General features: G+C 36.3%; 1 protein-coding gene across 1 annotated transcript in view; it reads left to right on the top strand.

The window, feature by feature from the left end:
- Positions 1–18814, top strand: part of slco2b1 (solute carrier organic anion transporter family, member 2B1) — a 32205-nt gene extending 13391 nt beyond the window's left edge. Inside the window, exons 3-15 of the mRNA XM_079835944.1 lie at positions 6523–6660; positions 6893–7055; positions 7144–7353; positions 7446–7544; positions 7836–7966; positions 8513–8618; positions 10600–10764; positions 11268–11451; positions 12107–12248; positions 13768–13934; positions 16092–16156; positions 16693–16813; positions 17045–18814. Coding sequence (XP_079692070.1) covers positions 6523–6660; positions 6893–7055; positions 7144–7353; positions 7446–7544; positions 7836–7966; positions 8513–8618; positions 10600–10764; positions 11268–11451; positions 12107–12248; positions 13768–13934; positions 16092–16156; positions 16693–16813; positions 17045–17249 — 1896 coding nt within the window. The 3' untranslated portion in view covers positions 17250–18814. The remainder of the gene's footprint in view (positions 1–6522; positions 6661–6892; positions 7056–7143; positions 7354–7445; positions 7545–7835; positions 7967–8512; positions 8619–10599; positions 10765–11267; positions 11452–12106; positions 12249–13767; positions 13935–16091; positions 16157–16692; positions 16814–17044) is intronic.
- Positions 18815–19506: the final 692 nt, after the last annotated feature.

Below are 19506 nucleotides of genomic sequence, written 5' to 3'. Positions count from 1 at the left end.
ATAAGTAATACCTCCGTTTTATCTGAATTCAATAGCAGAAAATTACACGTCATCCAGTGTTTAACATCATCAACACACGCTGTCAGTTTAGATAATTTAGCGTTTTCATCTGGTCGTGATGAAATATATAATTGAGTGTCATCAGCATAACAGTGGAAATTAATTTCATGTTTTCTTATAATATTACCAAGTGGCAGCATATATAGAGAATAGCAGAGGGCCTAGCACGGATCCTTGCGGAACCCCATAGTCTACTGATGTTATCTTTGATTTTTCCCCATTTAGACAGACATAATGGTAGCGGTCTGATAAATACGATCTAAACCAGTTTAATGCCTGTCCCTGAACACCAGTGTAATTTTGAAGTTGATCTAATAGTATTTTATGATCTATAGTATCGAACGCAGCACTAAGATCGAGTAGAACTAGTATTGAGATACAGCCTTGGTCAGAAGCTAAAAGTAAATCATTTGTGATTTTAACGAGTGCAGTTTCTGTGCTATGATGCGGCCTGAATCCTGATTGAAATTTTTCATAGATATCATTTTCTTGCAAGAAAGAGCACAATTGAGCGCACACAACTTTTTCTAGTATTTTAGACATGAATGGAAGATTTGAAATTGGTCTGTAATTTGCTAGGTTATTACGATCTAATTGTGGCCTCTTAATGAGAGGTTTTATGACTGCCAACTTGAATATTCTTGGAACATGACCTCAGTGTGAGTAATATGTGAGCTCATTGTGAATACAAAATGTTGAGCAGGTTGAGAGGAAATGGTTCGAATATCGGTCACCGGGGGGACATTCTACTTCCTGTTTCTCAACATTATCTCAGTGATATCACAGTGGTCTAACATGGTGAGCTTACAGTATGAGTGCACACCCAGCTAACAGATTTTTGTTATAAAAACGTTCTTCAAACATAAACAAAACTGTCTTCAGCCACAGGCTTAGATGAAATTAACTTAATTAAAGGATTAGTTCACTTCAAAATGAAAATTTCCTGATATTTTACTCACCCCAATCTCATCCAAGCTGTTCATGTCTTTCTTTCTTCAATTGAAAAGAAATTACGTTTTTTTGAGGAAAACATTCCAGGATTTTTCTGCACATCATAGACTTCAATGGCAACCAAAACGTTGAAGATTCAAATCAATGCAGATTCAAAACGCTTCAAAGGGCTTCAGAAGCTCTGCGCGATCCCAGACGAAGAATAGGGTCTTATCTAGCCATCTAGATCGGTCATTTTCAAAAAATAAAATAAAAATGTATTTACTTTTAAACCTAAATTGCTCATCTTGTGTTACTCTGTGCGCGCCAGTGATTACGTAAATCAAGTCGGAAAGGTCACGCTAGACGTAGGCAGAAGTACCGCCCCAGTGATTACAGAGCGCACATACGAAGACTAATGCAAACGTCCTTTAGCAAAAAAAAGTGTTTTGGGTAAAGGCCGTTTGTATTAGTCCTCGCAAGTTCTTCAGGGTCGGTACTTCCACCTACGTCTAGCATGACCTTTCCGACGTGATTACACAATCCATGGCGAGCCGCAGAGCTATTAAAAAGTATATAAAGATTTTTTTTATCTTTTTTTATGACAGATTGTTTCACTTAAATTGTCCCTATTCCTCGGCTGGGATCGTGTAGAGCCTCTAAAGCCCTTCAAAGTGCTTTGAAACTGCATTGTTTTGGACCTTCAACATTTTGGTTGCCATTGAAGTCTATTATGTGGAGAAAAATCCTGGAATGTTTCCCTCAAAAAACGTAATTTATTTTCGACTGAAGAAAGACATGAACACCTTGGATGAGATGGGGTGAGTAAAATATCAGGACATTTTCATTTTGAAGTGAACTAATACTTTAAAAGATCTAAGCAGAAGAGGATTAAACAACTCCACAAACAGCATTACTAGCTTCAATTATTACTAACCAGATTGACTTTATTTCTGTCATACATCTACATAAGTTCTTACTGAGAATTAACAGAAGTTTAGATGTTGATGTTTTATTGTTTTGTTTGTCGTTACCATCATGGTGATTAGTGTTTGCTTTAGTTGGGCTCTTGACCCTTGACTTTTTTAACATTACAATTTCTCTGGCTGCTGTAACTGTGTTTGTAAGACATATTTGTTATGGTAAAGAAAGCCAAAAGAGAATGTATCCAGGTTATGTTTGTTTGTTATGATAACAGCATAATCATCACCTTCATTCAGTATGCAGTCTTTTGAGTACAGTTTCCTGACTTTATTAGTCTCCATAGATTGGGCCTGGACAATATTAATTTCCTTATATTCACTGCACATCCTTATATTGTTCTTTTTTTCTTATGTTTATCCCATTACTAAATGCTCTGAAATAGCTGTAGCCTACAACAATTAAAGTCCCAGTGAACCGGAAGTTGCAACTGATTTTATTTCAGTGCTGTGACGTATTTCCAAGCGAAACGGAATATTGAATAGAGGGCAGGGTTTCACTTCAGCGCTCCTCCTCCCCATCTCTCGCTCATAGCAGACTAACGGTTGGAGGGGAGTGGTTAAGGATATTCAAACCCAAGCCAGCGCATAGTCGTCATCGGAAAGGGAACGCCATTCAAGACCGGAAGTTACTTTTCAGATTTTGATTAAAGATTACCACGGCAAACAATTGTTTTATATGTATTAACTTGCACGGATTAATTGTTCACCCTAAGACCTGTAATGTGGGCTAACAAAGTAAATAAGACTGATTTTGATTTCATGAGGACTTTAAATATCTTATGAACTTATGAACACTTATGAACACTTATGAACATACTCAACTTGACTTTCAAATGAGACAGCCTGATTTGACTTGAATACTTAAAACCAATAAAAATATTAAAACTAAATATCTTTACAATAAATAACAACACTAACAAAGCTAAAACCTCAATTGATTATTTGCCCACTGACTGAAATGTTTGTGCTGTTTTGGGTTTGTTTTCATGCATATTTACAGAATGTTTACTAAAGAAATATGGGTCAAAGACGAGACGTCCCAATTTTGGTGTCCACATCAAATTATGTTTACTAAAGTCATTTTATATACATAAAAAACATGTTAAATGCAAGTAAACTGTATACTTTACTATTTCAAATAACTTTTGTCAAAATAAAATGTCAACATTTAGGAGAAATAATGTTCCAAAGTGTCAAATTGTCATTCAGCGTAATGGTCCGGACTTTGATTTTGCCATTACATCTTTAAATAAATGTATAAAATAACAAGTTAAAAAATATATTTGTTTTCTTGGCATTTTCAAATATGTGTTGGCTGTGTTATATTAAAAGGACTATGTCTTACTTATTTTTTTAAGTATTTAAATAACCAGGGGACTTTTGTCCCGAAAATCCAGTTTGTAAGAGATCATTCAGTGTAACAGGATCAAGAAGCCATTCTGAAATCATATAAAAAACAGATAGTCATTCGACAGTCGGTGACATCATCAAAAGGCCCCCTGAAGACCATGTGGTGCAGCAGAAAAGTGAATTCATTGCTCTTAAATATTTGATAATTCCACCTTTTCATGGTGTGGTATCCTAAGTTACAAAACCGCACGTCATTCAGTGAAATGCCAAAAAAACATTTATATTGTTAGAATTTTTAAAAAATAAGTAGATGTGTTGAATAATTGTGGTTAACTTTACTGGTCAAGCTCACTTTTTGATATAGATGGCCAGCTTATGGCCTGCAATATAAGCTGAAGTAGAAGTTTCGTCATTCAGGGTAATGCTTTTTTCATTCAGTGTAACAGATATATTTATGTAAAAAATTAAACAATATACTTATTCTAACCTGTAATCATTAAAATATATAAAATAATGTGATCATACAAAATTGTATTATATTTTAAATAATTTTCACTTCCTTACAAAAACTTCTTGCTGGCAAATGGGTAAACCTAGTGGTTTGAAGGATAGTGGCAAAGTAAAAAGATTTAAAAATTACAATTAATTAGTATTTGTGGGCTGGACTTTGATACTTAAATAGAGTCTTTTAATATGCAATCAAATTAGATTAGATTAGATTAGATTCAACTTTATTGTCATTACACAAGTACAAGTACAAGGCAACGAAATGCAGTTTAGGTCTAACCAGAAGTGCAATAGCAGCAAGTGCAGGATATACAATGGATGCGTAAGTGCAGGACATGGATATGTACTGAATATATATAAATATGTATAAATAGAGAGACGTTATTACTATAAACAGAACTGAATTTACAGGTGAATATGTACAGTGAATAAATATACAGATGGCTATTACTATAAACAGAATTTACAGGTGAATATGTACTATGAATACAATATACAGATGGCTATTACTATAAACAGAATTTTACAGATAGAGGTATACAATAATATGTTAGGCTAATATGAGGAATAGCAGTGGATTAGGGTAGTGCAATAAATTATGGACAGAGCTATCCGGAGAAAAGTGTAAAAGTGCAGTGGAAAGTGGTTGCATATTACAGTTAGAAGTACGGTGCAAAATGCAAATGTAAACATTGGTACTATAAATACAGTCGGCAGTGCAAATGAGCATAATCCAGTTAAGATATGGCAGTGCAAGATGCATATGTAAACAGTTGTTACTGTGATAAACAGTCGGTAGTGCAAATAACAAAGTGAAGGAAGATGTGAGGTAGGAGAGTTAGCAGTTTATGAGGGAAGTGGATCAACGGGGGTTTGAGTTCAATAAAGAGACAGCTCTGGGGAAAAAACTGTTCTTAAGTCTGCTGGTCCTGGTCCGGTGGATCCTGAAACACCTGCCGGAGGGCAGGAGAGAAAACAGTCTGTGGGCTGGGTGAGAGGAGTCCTTGAGGATGCTGCGAGCTCGATGCAGACAGCGTTTCCTCTGGATGTGCTCGATGGCAGGCAGTGGAGTCCCTGTGATGCGCTGGGCAGTTTTCACCACCCGCTGCAGTGCCTTGCGCTCCGCAACAGAGCAGCTCCCATACCACACTGCCACACAGTTGGTCAGGATGCTTTCTATTGCGCAGCGATAGAAGTTCACCAGGATAGCCGAGGAGAGCTGATTCTTCCTCAGTGTCCTCAGGAAGAAGAGGCGCTGGTGAGCCTTCTTGACCAGGCTGGAGGTGTTGGTCGTCCACGACATGTCCGCCGAGATGTGGGTCCCCAGGAACTTGAAACTGGAGACACGCTCAACAGCCATTCCATTGATGTGGATGGTGTCGTGTGTGCCTCTTGACTCCTTCCTGAAGTCCACGATGAGCTCCTTCGTTTTGGTGGTGTTGAGGAGCAGGTTATTATCAGCGCACCATGTGGCCAGGTGCTGGATCTCCTCCCTGTAGGCAGTCTCATCGTTGTTGCTGATGAGACCAATCACCGTTGTGTCGTCCGCAAACTTGACGATGGAATTAGATCCATACACAGGCTTGCAGTCGGCGGTGAAGAGGGAGTAGAGAAACGGGCTTAGCACACAGCCCTGTGGTACACCAGTGTTGAGTGTGATGGATGTGGAGCAGGTGGATCCTGAACGAACATTCTGGGGTCTGTCAGTTAGGAAGTCCAAAATCCAGTTACACATTGAAGTGTTGATGCCCAGGTCTCCAAGTTTGGCTATTAACTTGGATGGGATGACAGTGTTGAATGCTGAGCTGAAGTCAACAAACAGCATGCGTGCGTAAGTGTTCTTATTGTCCAGGTGAGTGAGCACAGAGTGCAGTGCCATGGAAACGGCATCCTCTGTGCTCCTATTGCTGCGGTAGGCAAACTGGTGTGAGTCCAATGTGGATGGTAGAGAGTCTTTTAGGTGTTCCAGGACCAGCCGCTCAAAGCACTTCATGACGATGGGTGTGAGTGCTACAGGGCGGTAGTCATTAGGGCACCTCGGGCTAGAGCTTTTCGGCACTGGCACAATGGAAGTGCATTTGAAGCATGTTGGTACAGCTGCTTGGGCAAGAGACAGGTTGAAAATGTCTGTAAAAACCCCAGCGAGCTGCTCCGCACATGCCCTGAGCACACGTCCAGGGATGTTGTCTGGTCCAGCAGCCTTGTGTGCGCTGATCCGGCTCAGTGCCTTGCAGACATCTGTGGTGGAGAGTGTGATTGGTGGGTAGTCAGCTGAGGGTTTGAGCTTGGTGGCAGTTTCTCTGTTGTCTCTTTCAAAACGAGCGTAAAAGTAATTTAGCTCGTTCAGGAAGTTGACATCAGTGGCTGCGGGGGTGGAGTGGGTGGGTTTGTAGTCGCTGATGGCCTGATGGCCAAATGATTCCTGTTTTAAATATGCCTAATAAGATTTTCTGATACATAAATATTGTTACACTGAATGACATTTTAGTGGGTGTCTTCTGTAAATCATGGTAAAAAATGTGTGATAGTCATTATTTTTTGCTAAGAAAATATAAAATTAAACAGGACACATTCTAATGTACAGGAAAAATCTAAATTTAAAGCTGTATACACATTTATTTTTTTGATGCTTGAAAACCCCTGTTTCGTCTTTGACCCATATACATTTTTATAACTTTTTTGTGTGTTTCAGTTTTTTGTACTGTGTCATGGGATGCTACAGCTTTCTCAGCTCCTGGTGTCTGGTTATCTGAAGGGCTCCATAACCACTATTGAGAGACGATATGGATTTTCCAGTCAGATGTCAGGACTACTTGCAGCCTTCAATGAGGCAAGAATAAAATGCTAACTTTGAATGGTGCTAACACAATATCATGAATGGCCTGAAGGCAAATCACTTATTTTCAAGTTGTTTTGGCACCTGTTAGCACCTGGTTAGCAATTATTTCACTATTAAAACTACAAGTTCAGGCACAAAGTCTTAATATGAAATGCTTCTGAAACACCAAAGGCGGCTATTATAACAATGCAATGTAATGTAAGTTTTGTTGTTGTTAACAAAGGTGGGAAACACGATTCTCATAGTGTTTGTGAGTTTCTTTGGGAGTCGCGTACATCGGCCGAAATGTATAGGAATTGGAGCAATAATCGCTAGCTTGGGGGTGTTCCTTATAGCAATACCTCACTTCATTGGTGGAAAGTACAATTACACAGGCATCAACAGCAGTGAGTGAGCATTTTCTTAGCCAAATTAGCCAATTTTTGGTTGTACTTAACCACTGATTGTATTTACCTGTATGCATTTGTTGCACAGACAACGTCTCCGGTCTTTGCCAAACAGAGAACATTTCACCTGAGAAAGAATCTAATCAGAAATGCAATCTAAACCAGAATGGCACTGGAGTGTATCCAATATTTCTACTTGGCCAGTTACTGCTTGGCATTGGCGGTGTCCCCATACAACCTTTTGGAATTTCCTACATAGATGATTACGCTGAAAAGAGGAGTTCACCCTTCTACCTAGGTTTGATTAAATATTGATTTTTGTTTGATCATCAATTCCCAAAATACAGTGGTTGATTCAAGAAGTGATCAAACTTTATCTTTTTTTTACAGGCATACTTTTCGCAGTTACTGTAATTGGGCCGGCATTTGGCTACATGATGTCATCTGTCGTGCTTCGTTTCTTTGTTGACATTGACAAGGTGTCTTCATGTGAGTCTACACCTTCCTAAATGTCGTCACATTTACACACTTTACTGTGCTTAAATGGCATGAGATGCCATTATAAATAATTACTTTAGCAACTGTACTAAACATGTTTAAACAAGTGCCTTTTGACAAGCTATACTGATTTTAAATAGAAAGTTTGACCTCAAGATTCAACATGTTTAGCAATGTTGCTTGGTGTATCATGCACAGATGGGAGCATTTAGTAAGTTTGGCTTTGTGCCTCTCGTATGTGGGAGATCTGTGATGAATGAGCTGTTATTTATACTTTTTCAGATAAAATTCATTTTAAAAATGATGACCCCAGATGGGTTGGAGCTTGGTGGTTGGGATTCTTAATAGCAGCCACCCTTCTTCTCCTGACTTCTTTGCCATACCTGTTTTTCCCGAGGAAGATGTCCAGAGAGGTGATGTAAATCTCATCTTTAGCATTTTTGAATCTGGAAAATCTTTTATTTTTTTTTTTTTATTTTTTTTTTTTTAGGACTAATCAGTGCTATGAGTTTGATGTAAAGCAGTTGAATGTGAGTGTTTCTGCTGTCATTTAAGATTCTGGCATTGTTCCTGAAGCCCACTTAGATCACACAGAACATGTTTTAAAAAAAACTATAAACAAGGAAAGAAACTTGAGTCCAAGAGGAGCTTGTCTCAGCCTGTTCTTGCCCCTCTTGCTCAACATGCTAACCTTGCATAAAATACAAAGCGTGTGTTCATGAATGTTCTTGTACAAAATGTTCATTTTCTGAATGCTGTTAATGAGCATGTTCTAATATCAGAAGCAAAACCTCAAAATTAGAAGTATAAAAACAGGCTTCATAAAATCCTAAATAGATTAAGATGGTTTGCTGGTGCAATATGTGCCTTGCTACTTCATATACCAGAGATTGTTGCACAATAATCTTGATCATATAATGTGGTACTTCAAAAACAAATTTAGATTTTAATCTCCTCAGGAAACCGAGGAGGCTCCTGTGGAGCCATCAACAGAGAAAATGGTGGAGGACAAGAAGCCCAGAATTGACACGATGGAAGAGGTTTCTCTCACTGAGTTCCTAAAAAGTGTGTTTGCCATTTTACCTATCAGTGATTTTATGAATCACAAAATAAAGTACAGGAAATGTTTCCAAGTTAAGATGGCAAAGATCAACCTGGAGGAATTAACTAAAAATAAATTGCGTCTGCTGATAACGTTGTTTATTTGCATGCTGTCTGAATTGTTTTAACAGCCAGGTTAGAGATAATACAACAAACCCACACACAAAATGTCTTCTTCTCATTCAGCATCTGGTCAAACTGGATTTTGGGTGGTTAGTGAGTAAGATGCAGGTTTATGCCCTACTTTAGAACTGTATTACTCTACTTGTTAAGTCACACTAAATTAGGATCATAATGAGATATAATCAACATAATCAGGGCCAAATGTAATGCCGCTCATGATAAGTGAAGCAAAGAAAGTTTATGCTATGCACTTTGACCTACTTATTCAGAACCAGATGTCTGATTAGAAGCTAAATAATGACTTGGACCAGATTTACTAACAGTATGTGCCAGCGCAAACCCTCTTTTGGCATTAAAAAAAACTACTGTCAGTATTTACTAAAGACATGCAGTTAAAATTTGCACTGAAAAGGCATGTACAGTGTTATTTTTGTTGCTGACTTTATTGCATATGCAGAAGTTGTAGAAGTTTCCCTTTCAGACACAATTTTTATGGGAGGAGAGTATTTAAGTAAATCATGCATTTACTATGGTTTGCGCTAGTCAATTTACTGGTGTTTGTTTGTGCCATGATTTACCACCCCAAAAAAGCATGTCTTAAACCAGATGCTTACTGGTAGATTGTGTTGGTCATTATGGAAATGATCCGACTGCGTCTGTGTTCTTTAATTGAATACATTTAATTTAATTTAATTGTTCTTTAATTCCACAAAAGTGCAGATGATCTGCACGTGATCTACTGACGACGCACAGAACTTTCCACTCCGGTCTGCTCTTTTTTGGAAATTTGGATTCCAAGCGCAGATGAGAGTGTAAAGTTCTGCGCGCAATCTACTGACAACGCGCAAAATAAACACAGAGGAAGCCGGATCATTTCCATAATGACCAACGCAATCTACCAGGAGCAACGCAAATTATGTCTGGTTTAAGACATGCCTTTTTTGTCTGTAAATATTGGCGTAAATACCAGTAAATTGACGAGCGCAAACCTTGGTAAATCACCCACATGATTAATTTAAATACTTTCCTCCCATAAATTTTGCGTCTGAAAGGGAAACTCTTACAAATGCATGTGTGTCACGTTGTGCTCAGGCAAGAAGATGAAGACAGACGAATTAGATCCAAATATTCCAAGTTTAATATAAATCACATAACAGGCAGGGTGAACACAATGTAGATCGGACAGAGACTAAAGGAATGGGAGGAACTTAAATAATGAACACAATGGGGATAATGATGACACACAGCTGACACAGATGGACTAATAACAATGGTAATCGGGGAGACAGATGAGTGGCGGGAAACAGAACAAAGGAACACGTGACAGATACAAACAAACTAAGAGTCCAAACAAACTGAAACTAAATGTGACTGAATGTGACAATATGCAATAAGGTCAGCCGCACTTGATGTCCAATGTAAAATATGGCTTCTGAAACAAAACCAACTCGGGACCTCTGACTTATCAAAATATTAAAGATCTTGGATGCTGTTTTCATGGATCCATGCTGTTTCATTAATCTACCAAAATATAATGTTCTTGGCTGAATCTGAAATCGCACCCTAAATGTTAACTTGAAGGAGTGAATGAAAAAGAGTGGTTGAATGTACACTCGTTATTGCGGTGCAATGTGGGATAGAATGACTGCACTCGATTACATCCACTATGGTTTTGAACATCACTACAAATGGCTTTCCTCTCAAATAATGCCCTATTTGAGGCTACAGGAGGCGATTTTGGATTCAGTCCTTGTTTTTGTGTGTAATGTAGAAATGTTCTTCAGATTTTGTAAATAGTTTGATGTCTCCTTTCTTTCCTCAGGCTTCCCCAAAATCGTCATGAGGACTCTGCGGAACCCAATTTATTTGTTGGTAGTGTTGGCTCAGGTGAATCTTGCTGCCATGGTTGCGGGTCTGGCCACTTTTATGGGCAAATTCATAGAGAAGCAGTTTGCACAAACTGCCTCCTTTTCCAATATGATGATGGGTAAGTTATTGAAAGAAACTAAGCATGCCATTTTTTAAGGAGTTCATGCAAGAAGAAATTATTTTTCCAAAACCATTCAATATGTGCTGTGTGTTGGAGTCCAGTGAAAGCATATCATATGGTTCAAAGGTACAAATACCTCATTCAAAAAGTTTTACTAATCCACACACAATACAATATGTCACTATAACAAAATCTGATTCAAAAGCAAAGTCATGAGAAATAAGCATGACAAAACTGAAGCTTTTTGTCTGAGAGTAAAATCTTTCACCATTTATTGTTCTGTGGGATTAATAATGGAATTTATTGTACCTTATGATGCAGGGTTATTCAACCTGCAGCATACCCACCCAAACTCTCAGTCAATCATAAAGCATTAATAGAGAATAACATTAACAAATATTACTACCTTACGTGCATGCCACATAATACAGATATTTTTGTTATATTTTAAAAGAAAATATTTTATACATAAAATGTTTTATACATCTTTTTTTTCACAGGTGCCATAAATATTCCTTCAGCCATGTTAGGCATAATGGCTGGAGGGGTTATACTACGCAAGTTGGGTCTGACTGTAAGGTCCTCAGCGGGGATGTGTACAGTAGCTGTTTTCGTTAGCATTATGTTTGCAATTCCACTTCTCTTCATTGGCTGCCCCACAAAAAAAATTGCTGGAATCAATGTGTGAGTTGTGTTTAGTCCTTACATGCTTTAAATGTTATGCATTTTCAGTGCTATCATGCCTCATAAAATGCCAAAAATGACTCTGACCATACACTCTGTATGAAACAGAAATCAGCCACATTCATTTTTATAGCTCTGTACTCCTACTGTATATTTTCCAATGTTTTTTTTTTCCTCCTAAGGAAACGCAGTAAAGATTTATGGGACGAAGATACTTTAGTCAAATGTGATAGAACCCTAGCTAATAATTAAATAGAAAACTATTGAGCAATACAGTTTTCCTCTGAAAGGGAATGATAGCAAAAACGACCTACATTTCTACATTTACAAAAATATCAAAAAAATGTTGCATACAGATATGAACAAATACATACGGTTGTTGATTAGTGGTTGCCAAGTCTAAGTTAAGCTCTGTGATTCCAGTTTAAACAGCATGACTTTAGCATATTGTTCTGCGTAAACTATCTGACAGCTGTTTCTCGTTACAAAGTTCTGCACTGCAGGCTGAAATCTGCACGTCACGTTGTCCTACATTCCTTAATATAATTACGGACTTATTTTTTTATTCATGTGCAAATATTAGTGTATCCTGTCGTAAGGCACCCTGTTAAATCCATTAACCTTTTGCTTTATTTTTCTTCCTTTTTGCCCCCAGATCTGAATTTCAGCAGTGTAGCATTGCATGTTCCTGTTCTGAAGAAGCCTTCAACCCTGTGTGTGGCTCAAACGGAGTGGAGTTTCCCTCTCCCTGTCATGCGGGATGTAAGAGAGTAGTTATCAATACAGAGAAAGTTTTGGTAAGTGGTTTTAACTTACATTACTAGAACTGCATGGTACTATTTTAATGAGACAAAAAGGGAAGCTGATAGTAGCTCTAAAAAAGAACAGTACATGGCTTGAACTAATTTAACGAGGTGAAGGAGTTTATGTGAATGATGAAAAAAGTAAGGAATTCCTGAACCCAGTGAAGGTTTAACATGATTCCCAAAAATAACATTCTGTCATCATTTAGATTTACCCTCATTTCGTTAGAAACCTGTATGATTTTTCTTCTTCTTTGGAACACAACGATTATACATGCCACTGAATAGACCACACACAGTATATCATTATGGGAGTGAATGACAACCAAAATAAGAGGGTTAAGAATAAAGAGGAACTATTTAAAGGTTTGAAATGTATAGTAGTCACACTATGTTATATAGAGACTTTTTGCCATTAAGATGATTGGGAAAAAGTGTCCCAATCAACCTGAATTCACACTTAACCACAGATATTACTTTATTTACATCAACCAAAAGGACTGTAGCATCAGTCATCCAGTGTATACCAAAAAAAAAGAAACACACACACACACTGCACTTTAAACATTAAGACAAGCCAAACCAACCAATAGCTCAATGTACCAAGACCATTACTTGTTTTAAGTGCATACCGACAATGCTGTTGGAAGTGAAAGTAGCAAGCAGGCAGACGTGATGAGGATGCAGATACATTACTATAAACAACACAGTGGGGAAATAACTGTCTCAGCAAGCTCTGTAAATGTAGAGTAACTGCCTCTACCCACTGGGTGTATAGATCCACAATAAAAAGAACATGGTAGCAAAAAAAAACGGGACAGTGTTTATGTTGGAATATGTCTCCAATGTCATAATAGGATGGTAATTTGACTATTTAAGGTGTTTTGCTTTTGAAAAGCACGTAAGAATCCTTTAACAATTCTAGCTTTTTTCTCACAAATATCATGTTTGGATCAAATTGTTGGACATTTTCAATCTGTAACATGTTTACTCAAGAGTGTGTGTGGCTGTATACATATGATATGTGTTTTGGATTGATATTTAGTTTTTGCTTACATTTAAAAGTTTCATGGCCTATTTTTTTTCACAAGAAAATGAAATAGCAAACACTTCCTGCATGCTTTCTCCTTTTAATTGCACTCAAAATAAACAATGTTTCCTCCTGACGAGTACGATGGTTAACTCCCGGGCATGGACATTAGACAAATGTCATAAGGCAAACCTCCTTTGATAGTGTTGCTGGATTTATAGGTTGAGAGCTGTTTAAAGTCTCTGTTACTCATTTATAATGCAACAGAAATATAGCTGCTTTTTTATTACTTTATGACTGTACTATCTAACTTTGGAACAGGTTCATCCAAGCAAACCTTTTATTTTATTTTTAATTCCCTGCAAATATGAGAAGAACAGCAATAGTTACAATAGCGCTAAATAAATGGCATCAGTAACCTAATAAAACTACTAAATTTCACTTTTCAGTATATGACATTGAATCTTTTTACATCTCCCACAGAACTACACAGATTGTGGATGTGTGGAAAATGGTTCTCCAGACTTTGTGTCACCAGGACCATGTGGAAATGGTTGTGATAATCGCCTAATTCCCTTCATGATCCTGTCCTCCATCACTTGCTTTGTGGTTTCACTTTCACACACTACATCTTTTATGATGATCCTCAGGTATTTCCCTTTATTTTCAGTGCAATGCATGTAAATATGATCTGTATTGAAAGATAACATCTAACATCACCTTAAAATATTTGCTTATTTGACAAAGTGGAGAATCTTTATGATTATAAAAAAAGGGTTGAAAATAGGATTAGCCAATATGGCATTATGAATATCTGACAAAGACATAGTGAAGGAAAATATCTAAAAATCCAAAACATTTTTGTTGACATCATAGGCGTTGTTACAGAAAATGAAAGGGCAATTACTTAAAATTATTTTAAAAATCTGAATCAGTCTGACTTTCAAATTTTCTGAATGTTTTGTAAATAGTGTTGACATGCCAACATTTTTATTAACATATAATTTTGGTAACACTTTATTTTGATAGTCCACTTTAGACATTCTACTAACTATAAGTAACTTTGCAACTACATGTCAACTAACTGTCATTAGAGTATTTGTAGACTGTCTGATTAATATTTACTAAAACTTTATTTTGTTGGTCCCCCAACAGACATTCTACTGACTATAAATAACTTGGCAACTACAATTCAACTTATTCTACTAACCCGAACCCTAACACCTAACCATAACCTACCAGTCTACTGACAGTCAACTAATACTCTAATGACAGTTAGTTGACATGTAGTTGCAAAGTTACTTATAGTTAGTAGAATGTTTAAAGTGGACTATCGAAATAAAGTGTAACCATAATGGTTTTTTAAAGTTACAAATCCATGTTTTCCTAAGTATAATATGTTTTATTGATATACTCTTCATGCGTTATAGTCTTAAGACAGGTGGTTTTAGGTGTAGTGAGTGATAATGTCATGTTATTTAAATTTAGAAAATCAAATGAAAAATACATTTATGTGCAGAACATGAATGGAATTAAGGTTGCTACTGTGAAAACGAATGGCAGCGAACATTGTGGCACATGTTTTGTCTGAAAGGAAGAGTGACAAGGTGAACTCGCTTAACAGGTTGCAGCTTGTTGTAGTGCAATAATTGTATAGTTGCTACCTACAGCATACTAAAAAATTTTTTTTATAAAGCTAGTAATACTTTTATTAAATTTATATTAGAGAGCAATGAACTTCATTAACTGCAATGTATGAACATTCTTTCCTTTAGTGCAAGAATTATGCATGAAATCAAAATTGCAATTCACGTTAATTAATTTTCTGTTAAAAGAGAACCTTAAGAATAGTGTCAGTTTCAAAAATACAGAATCTCTGAAATTAAAATGATGTTGCGAGCACTAAATCAAAACCCTGTTTGACCTTTTAATATCTTCAATGACTAATTTGTTCATTGACGTTGTCTTTTAAATCCAGATACGTTCCTCCTCTGTCATGCTTCTATGCCCTTCAGCTATAATATGTCATAGTAGCATTCTGGCATACTAAAAAACCTGCCTGTGCAGGCCCTGTCAACTTCACAAAAAACTGCCATCAGCGTAATAACAGACCACAGGCTCTTAAACAGCCCTTACTTTTGGAAAATGCCACAAGGGATATGTTAAAGAAGATTTTAAAGAGCTCATACATTCATGAAATGGAAGTGACATGTCATATCATGTAAACGTAAAATTATGTATAAACTGATGGATTACACTTTTCAGACATTCTACTAACTATAAGTAACTTTGCAACTACATGTCAACTAACTTTTACAGCCAATAGGAATGATTACTGTCTCTTTGCAAAAAGGCCATTCCTTGTTCAGGAATCCGTCAGCCGGCACCATGTTTTATTTATTTTTATCGCAGTCTATTTGAAGGATTCCATTACTACCTAGATGGTTTTTTTTCTTTTTTAAATCCTCTCTAGTCCCCTCAGATCCCATCTTGGAGACCAGAGAAGGCCTCATGATGATTAGTCTTGCAATGCTAAATCGCAATCTGTATAGGGTGGGGTTGTAATTCTTAGTAGAATAAATAGATGCACTTGGAAAGTTACTTATTGTCACTATAATGTCAGTTGGCAGACCATCAAAATAAAGTGTTGGCAGATATTAAGCAGGCAGTCTACTTATACTCTAATGACTGCTAGTTGACATGTACTGTAGTTGCAAAGTTAGTAGAATGTCTAGAGTGGGCTATTAAAAATGAAAGTGTTACTAACTGCTGCTTTGACTAAATATGGTTTGTTGGCTTTTGTTCAGGACTGTGACTCCAGAAGATAAGTCTTTTGCCTTGGGAATTCAGTTCATGCTCTTTAGAGTACTCGGTAAGAAAAAAAAGTCAATCATGCTGAACAGACATGTCACATTTTTGGTCACTGCCTAATATGAGACACTGAGTTCAAGTGAACAAAAGAATTTAGTAATCAGAGCCTTGGTGCTGCAGTTCACACGCCAGGATGCAGGTTTATGAACAGGTTTAAGTCTGGCACACACCACCTACTATGAAAAAGTAAATGAAAAGTGATGGTGTTTCGACATTTTTTTATGTGCATATTCAGACCTGCCCTGTTTAGCTTAGTGTTATCTGTCTTTGTTTATATAACAAGTTTTCCTAGTATTGTGAAAGTTGTAATGATTCAGTGATTCTTAAAAAAAAGCGTAGCCTAATATCTCAGCAACCATCATAACACATATCATTAACAGGAAGAGGTGTGTTAAGAAAACAATATTTGAGCTTTTTAGTTATGAGTATCATGGTATTTTATGTGCTTTATGTAACTTGTGAATGTGTGTATGGTTAAGATTGTCACAGTGCTTAAATTTTGAGGTACTGTTATATAAAATGTTTATTTCCTGACAGCATTCCTCCCAGCACCAGTGCTGTATGGCCGCGCAATTGATACTGCATGCATTATGTGGGGAAAGAAATGCAATGAGAAAACATCATGTCAGTACTACGATTTAGACCGCTTCAGACACAGGTAAAAATTACAATTACATTGCTATGAAAATTAGTGTGCCTTATACTGTATATGTTAGTATGGCTTTTATATTTAAAAAAAATTATAAATAATATTTATTGGTATCTGCCTGCCCAGTTTCAAAGTGCCCCAAACCCCTCTAAAACCATTAAACTAGACCAGCCATACCAGGTTGATCGATGTTTTTCCAACAAGGTAAACTTATTATGTTAAATACTTTTTGGTTTACAGATTCCTTGGACTCCAGATATTCTTTATATGCGGTGGCTTGGTCTGTTTCTTCCTGTCTTTTATGGTGCTTCGGAGGATAAAATCAACTCAGAAACAGAATGAGAAAATTAACAACAAAAGCAAAAATGAAAGTTCCCAGGAACTGAAAGATGCCAAACAGATGGTTGGCAAATCACATGGACAGTGCAACACAAATGATCCTTAGAGGGTTAAGACAGAAGTGAATAGAATGATGGGAAAGTCTGTGGGATGGAAATTTGTCAAGCTTAAGAAATGTGGATTCACTCAACTTATCACATATGCTACTCTAACAGGCCAAGTTTCTGACACAGGACGAAACCAAACTGTGAGCACACTAATTTCTGCAGATAGTAGTCATTGGTCAGACAACATAATGCAAGGAAACAAAGTCCACTTTAAAATACATGTTATTGTTTCTGTAATATCTCTGCCAGTAAGCCTGAAATATTTCCCTTATTTTTGTTTGTAAGCAAAATTGTTGTACTTTACACATTTGATATGCTAACAATGTGAAAATCTGAGTAGTGTTATTTTAACTCATTACTTAGTAGACAAAGAGCCAAGTATGTATACGAAGAATTTCTGCTGTGTGGTGATTTTCTTCATCTGTGATGTGTTTATAACTTTTTTTTTTTTTTTTTTTTTTTTTACAATGTATGTAAAATGCTATATCTGTTTAAATGTTTAAGGCTAAGATGGATGTATTCATATTAGTGGATCTGAAGCTTTTTATACGATTTGTGTATGATAAACATTCACCCGATCATACGTGGGATTTACCTTCACATAAATATACTGTATATGTGTTTAATCAATTTTATATCATTTTTTATACATGTTGTACTATCGAAATACACATTTCACAGGCTGAAATGAAAATACACATTTCAAATTTCCTAAATGGCTTGTGTAATGTGTTCCGATTGAACTAAAATACTGTTATCTGTACATATACTTACAGGACAAATAATCACATGTAAAATGATCCAGTTATTACAGTTGTTACTAACATTTTCAGTCAAGGTGACTGTGACTAATCTGCCTAATTATAGTGGAGGGGCTTTGATTTTAAATACCAAGTCATTAAATTCTAGATGGCAAAGGCTGATGGGTCCCTAATGCATGGCACAAGCTGATTGGTTTCCGTCACATCGGCAGCCAGAAATACATTATTTATCAAAATGGGTTTTTTAAAAATATTTTCTTTTGTCAGATTTTCCTTTCTTCATTACATGCCACACACACTGATCAGACACAACACTGATTTATGTTTCTGCCAGTTTCAACACTTTGTCATGTTCCTCAAACCATTCCTGAACAATGTTTGCATAGCATTATCCTGCCTAAAGGGGAACACCAGGGCAGAGGTGGACAAAGTACACAACTCCATTACTTGAGTAAAAGTATAAGTACTATTAGCTAAATATTACTCAATTACAAGTGAAAGTTGTAAAGATAGATTTTTACTTAAGTAAAAGTACAGAAGTGCTTGCTTTTAAAAGTACTTAGGTATCCAAAGTAAAAGGAAACACATTATTTTATTATTGTTGCATTGTTGTATGAATTCACGCTGTTCCATCATGGTGGTTTAAGCCAGTCATGCTCCATCTGACATGCTATTTAAATATTTGTTTAAAAGTTACAAAGCTCTTATCAAAGTCAAAATCATACTAGAAAAGAAAGGTTTCTACATTGTGTTTATTTGACAGGATTATGTAATAAAATATTTCTGAAAGGACTTCAAGATTCAAGATTCAAGATTCAAGAGTTTTATTTGTCACATACACAGTTATATACACAATATACAACTGGCAGTGAAATGTAAACAGGTCCGCTCCATGGACAGTGCAAATAACAGTTACAAGAACACAAGGGAAATTAAACTAGAAATAGAATAAAATTAGAATAAAAAGTATTAACATAAGTAGAGTTATAAATAAATCAAGTAAGATAAAAATAGGAAATAAGATAAAAATAAAAAATAAAATAAAAATATAAAATATAAAGTAAGTGGATATGATAAGTGAGATAAACTGTAGACTTAAAAATAAGTGGTTAACATAATATATATATATATATTTATATATAGAGAAGTATGATGTGCATGCAATAGGTATAATTGCAAATCGGAGTATAATGTGCAAACAGGAGTATGATGTGCAAACAGGTTTATTACAGGTTGTTACACAGTAACAATAGGAACGTAGCACAGTAACAATAGGAACGTAGGAACGTAGGAACTTCAGTTAACATTATTAGCCCAACTATGTTTTTGCTTGCTAACTAACATCATTGTCGAACGCTATGTGTTAGCGCTGTATCCACAAGGCTATGGCAACTTGGCGGGTAAATCTATAAAAAATCATTTGACCAACCATATTTCATACCAGTGTTAATTTTGACAGCAAATTTTGATTTAGTTTTAGTCATTGTCTTTTGAC

The sequence above is a fragment of the Gobio gobio genome (genome assembly GCF_949357685.1).
Source record: "Gobio gobio genome assembly, chromosome: 14".
NCBI classification, from domain to species: Eukaryota; Metazoa; Chordata; class Actinopteri; order Cypriniformes; family Gobionidae; genus Gobio; species Gobio gobio.
Note: the sequence above shows the minus strand (reverse complement) of the source record. Positions and strands in the feature narration are given on the sequence as shown.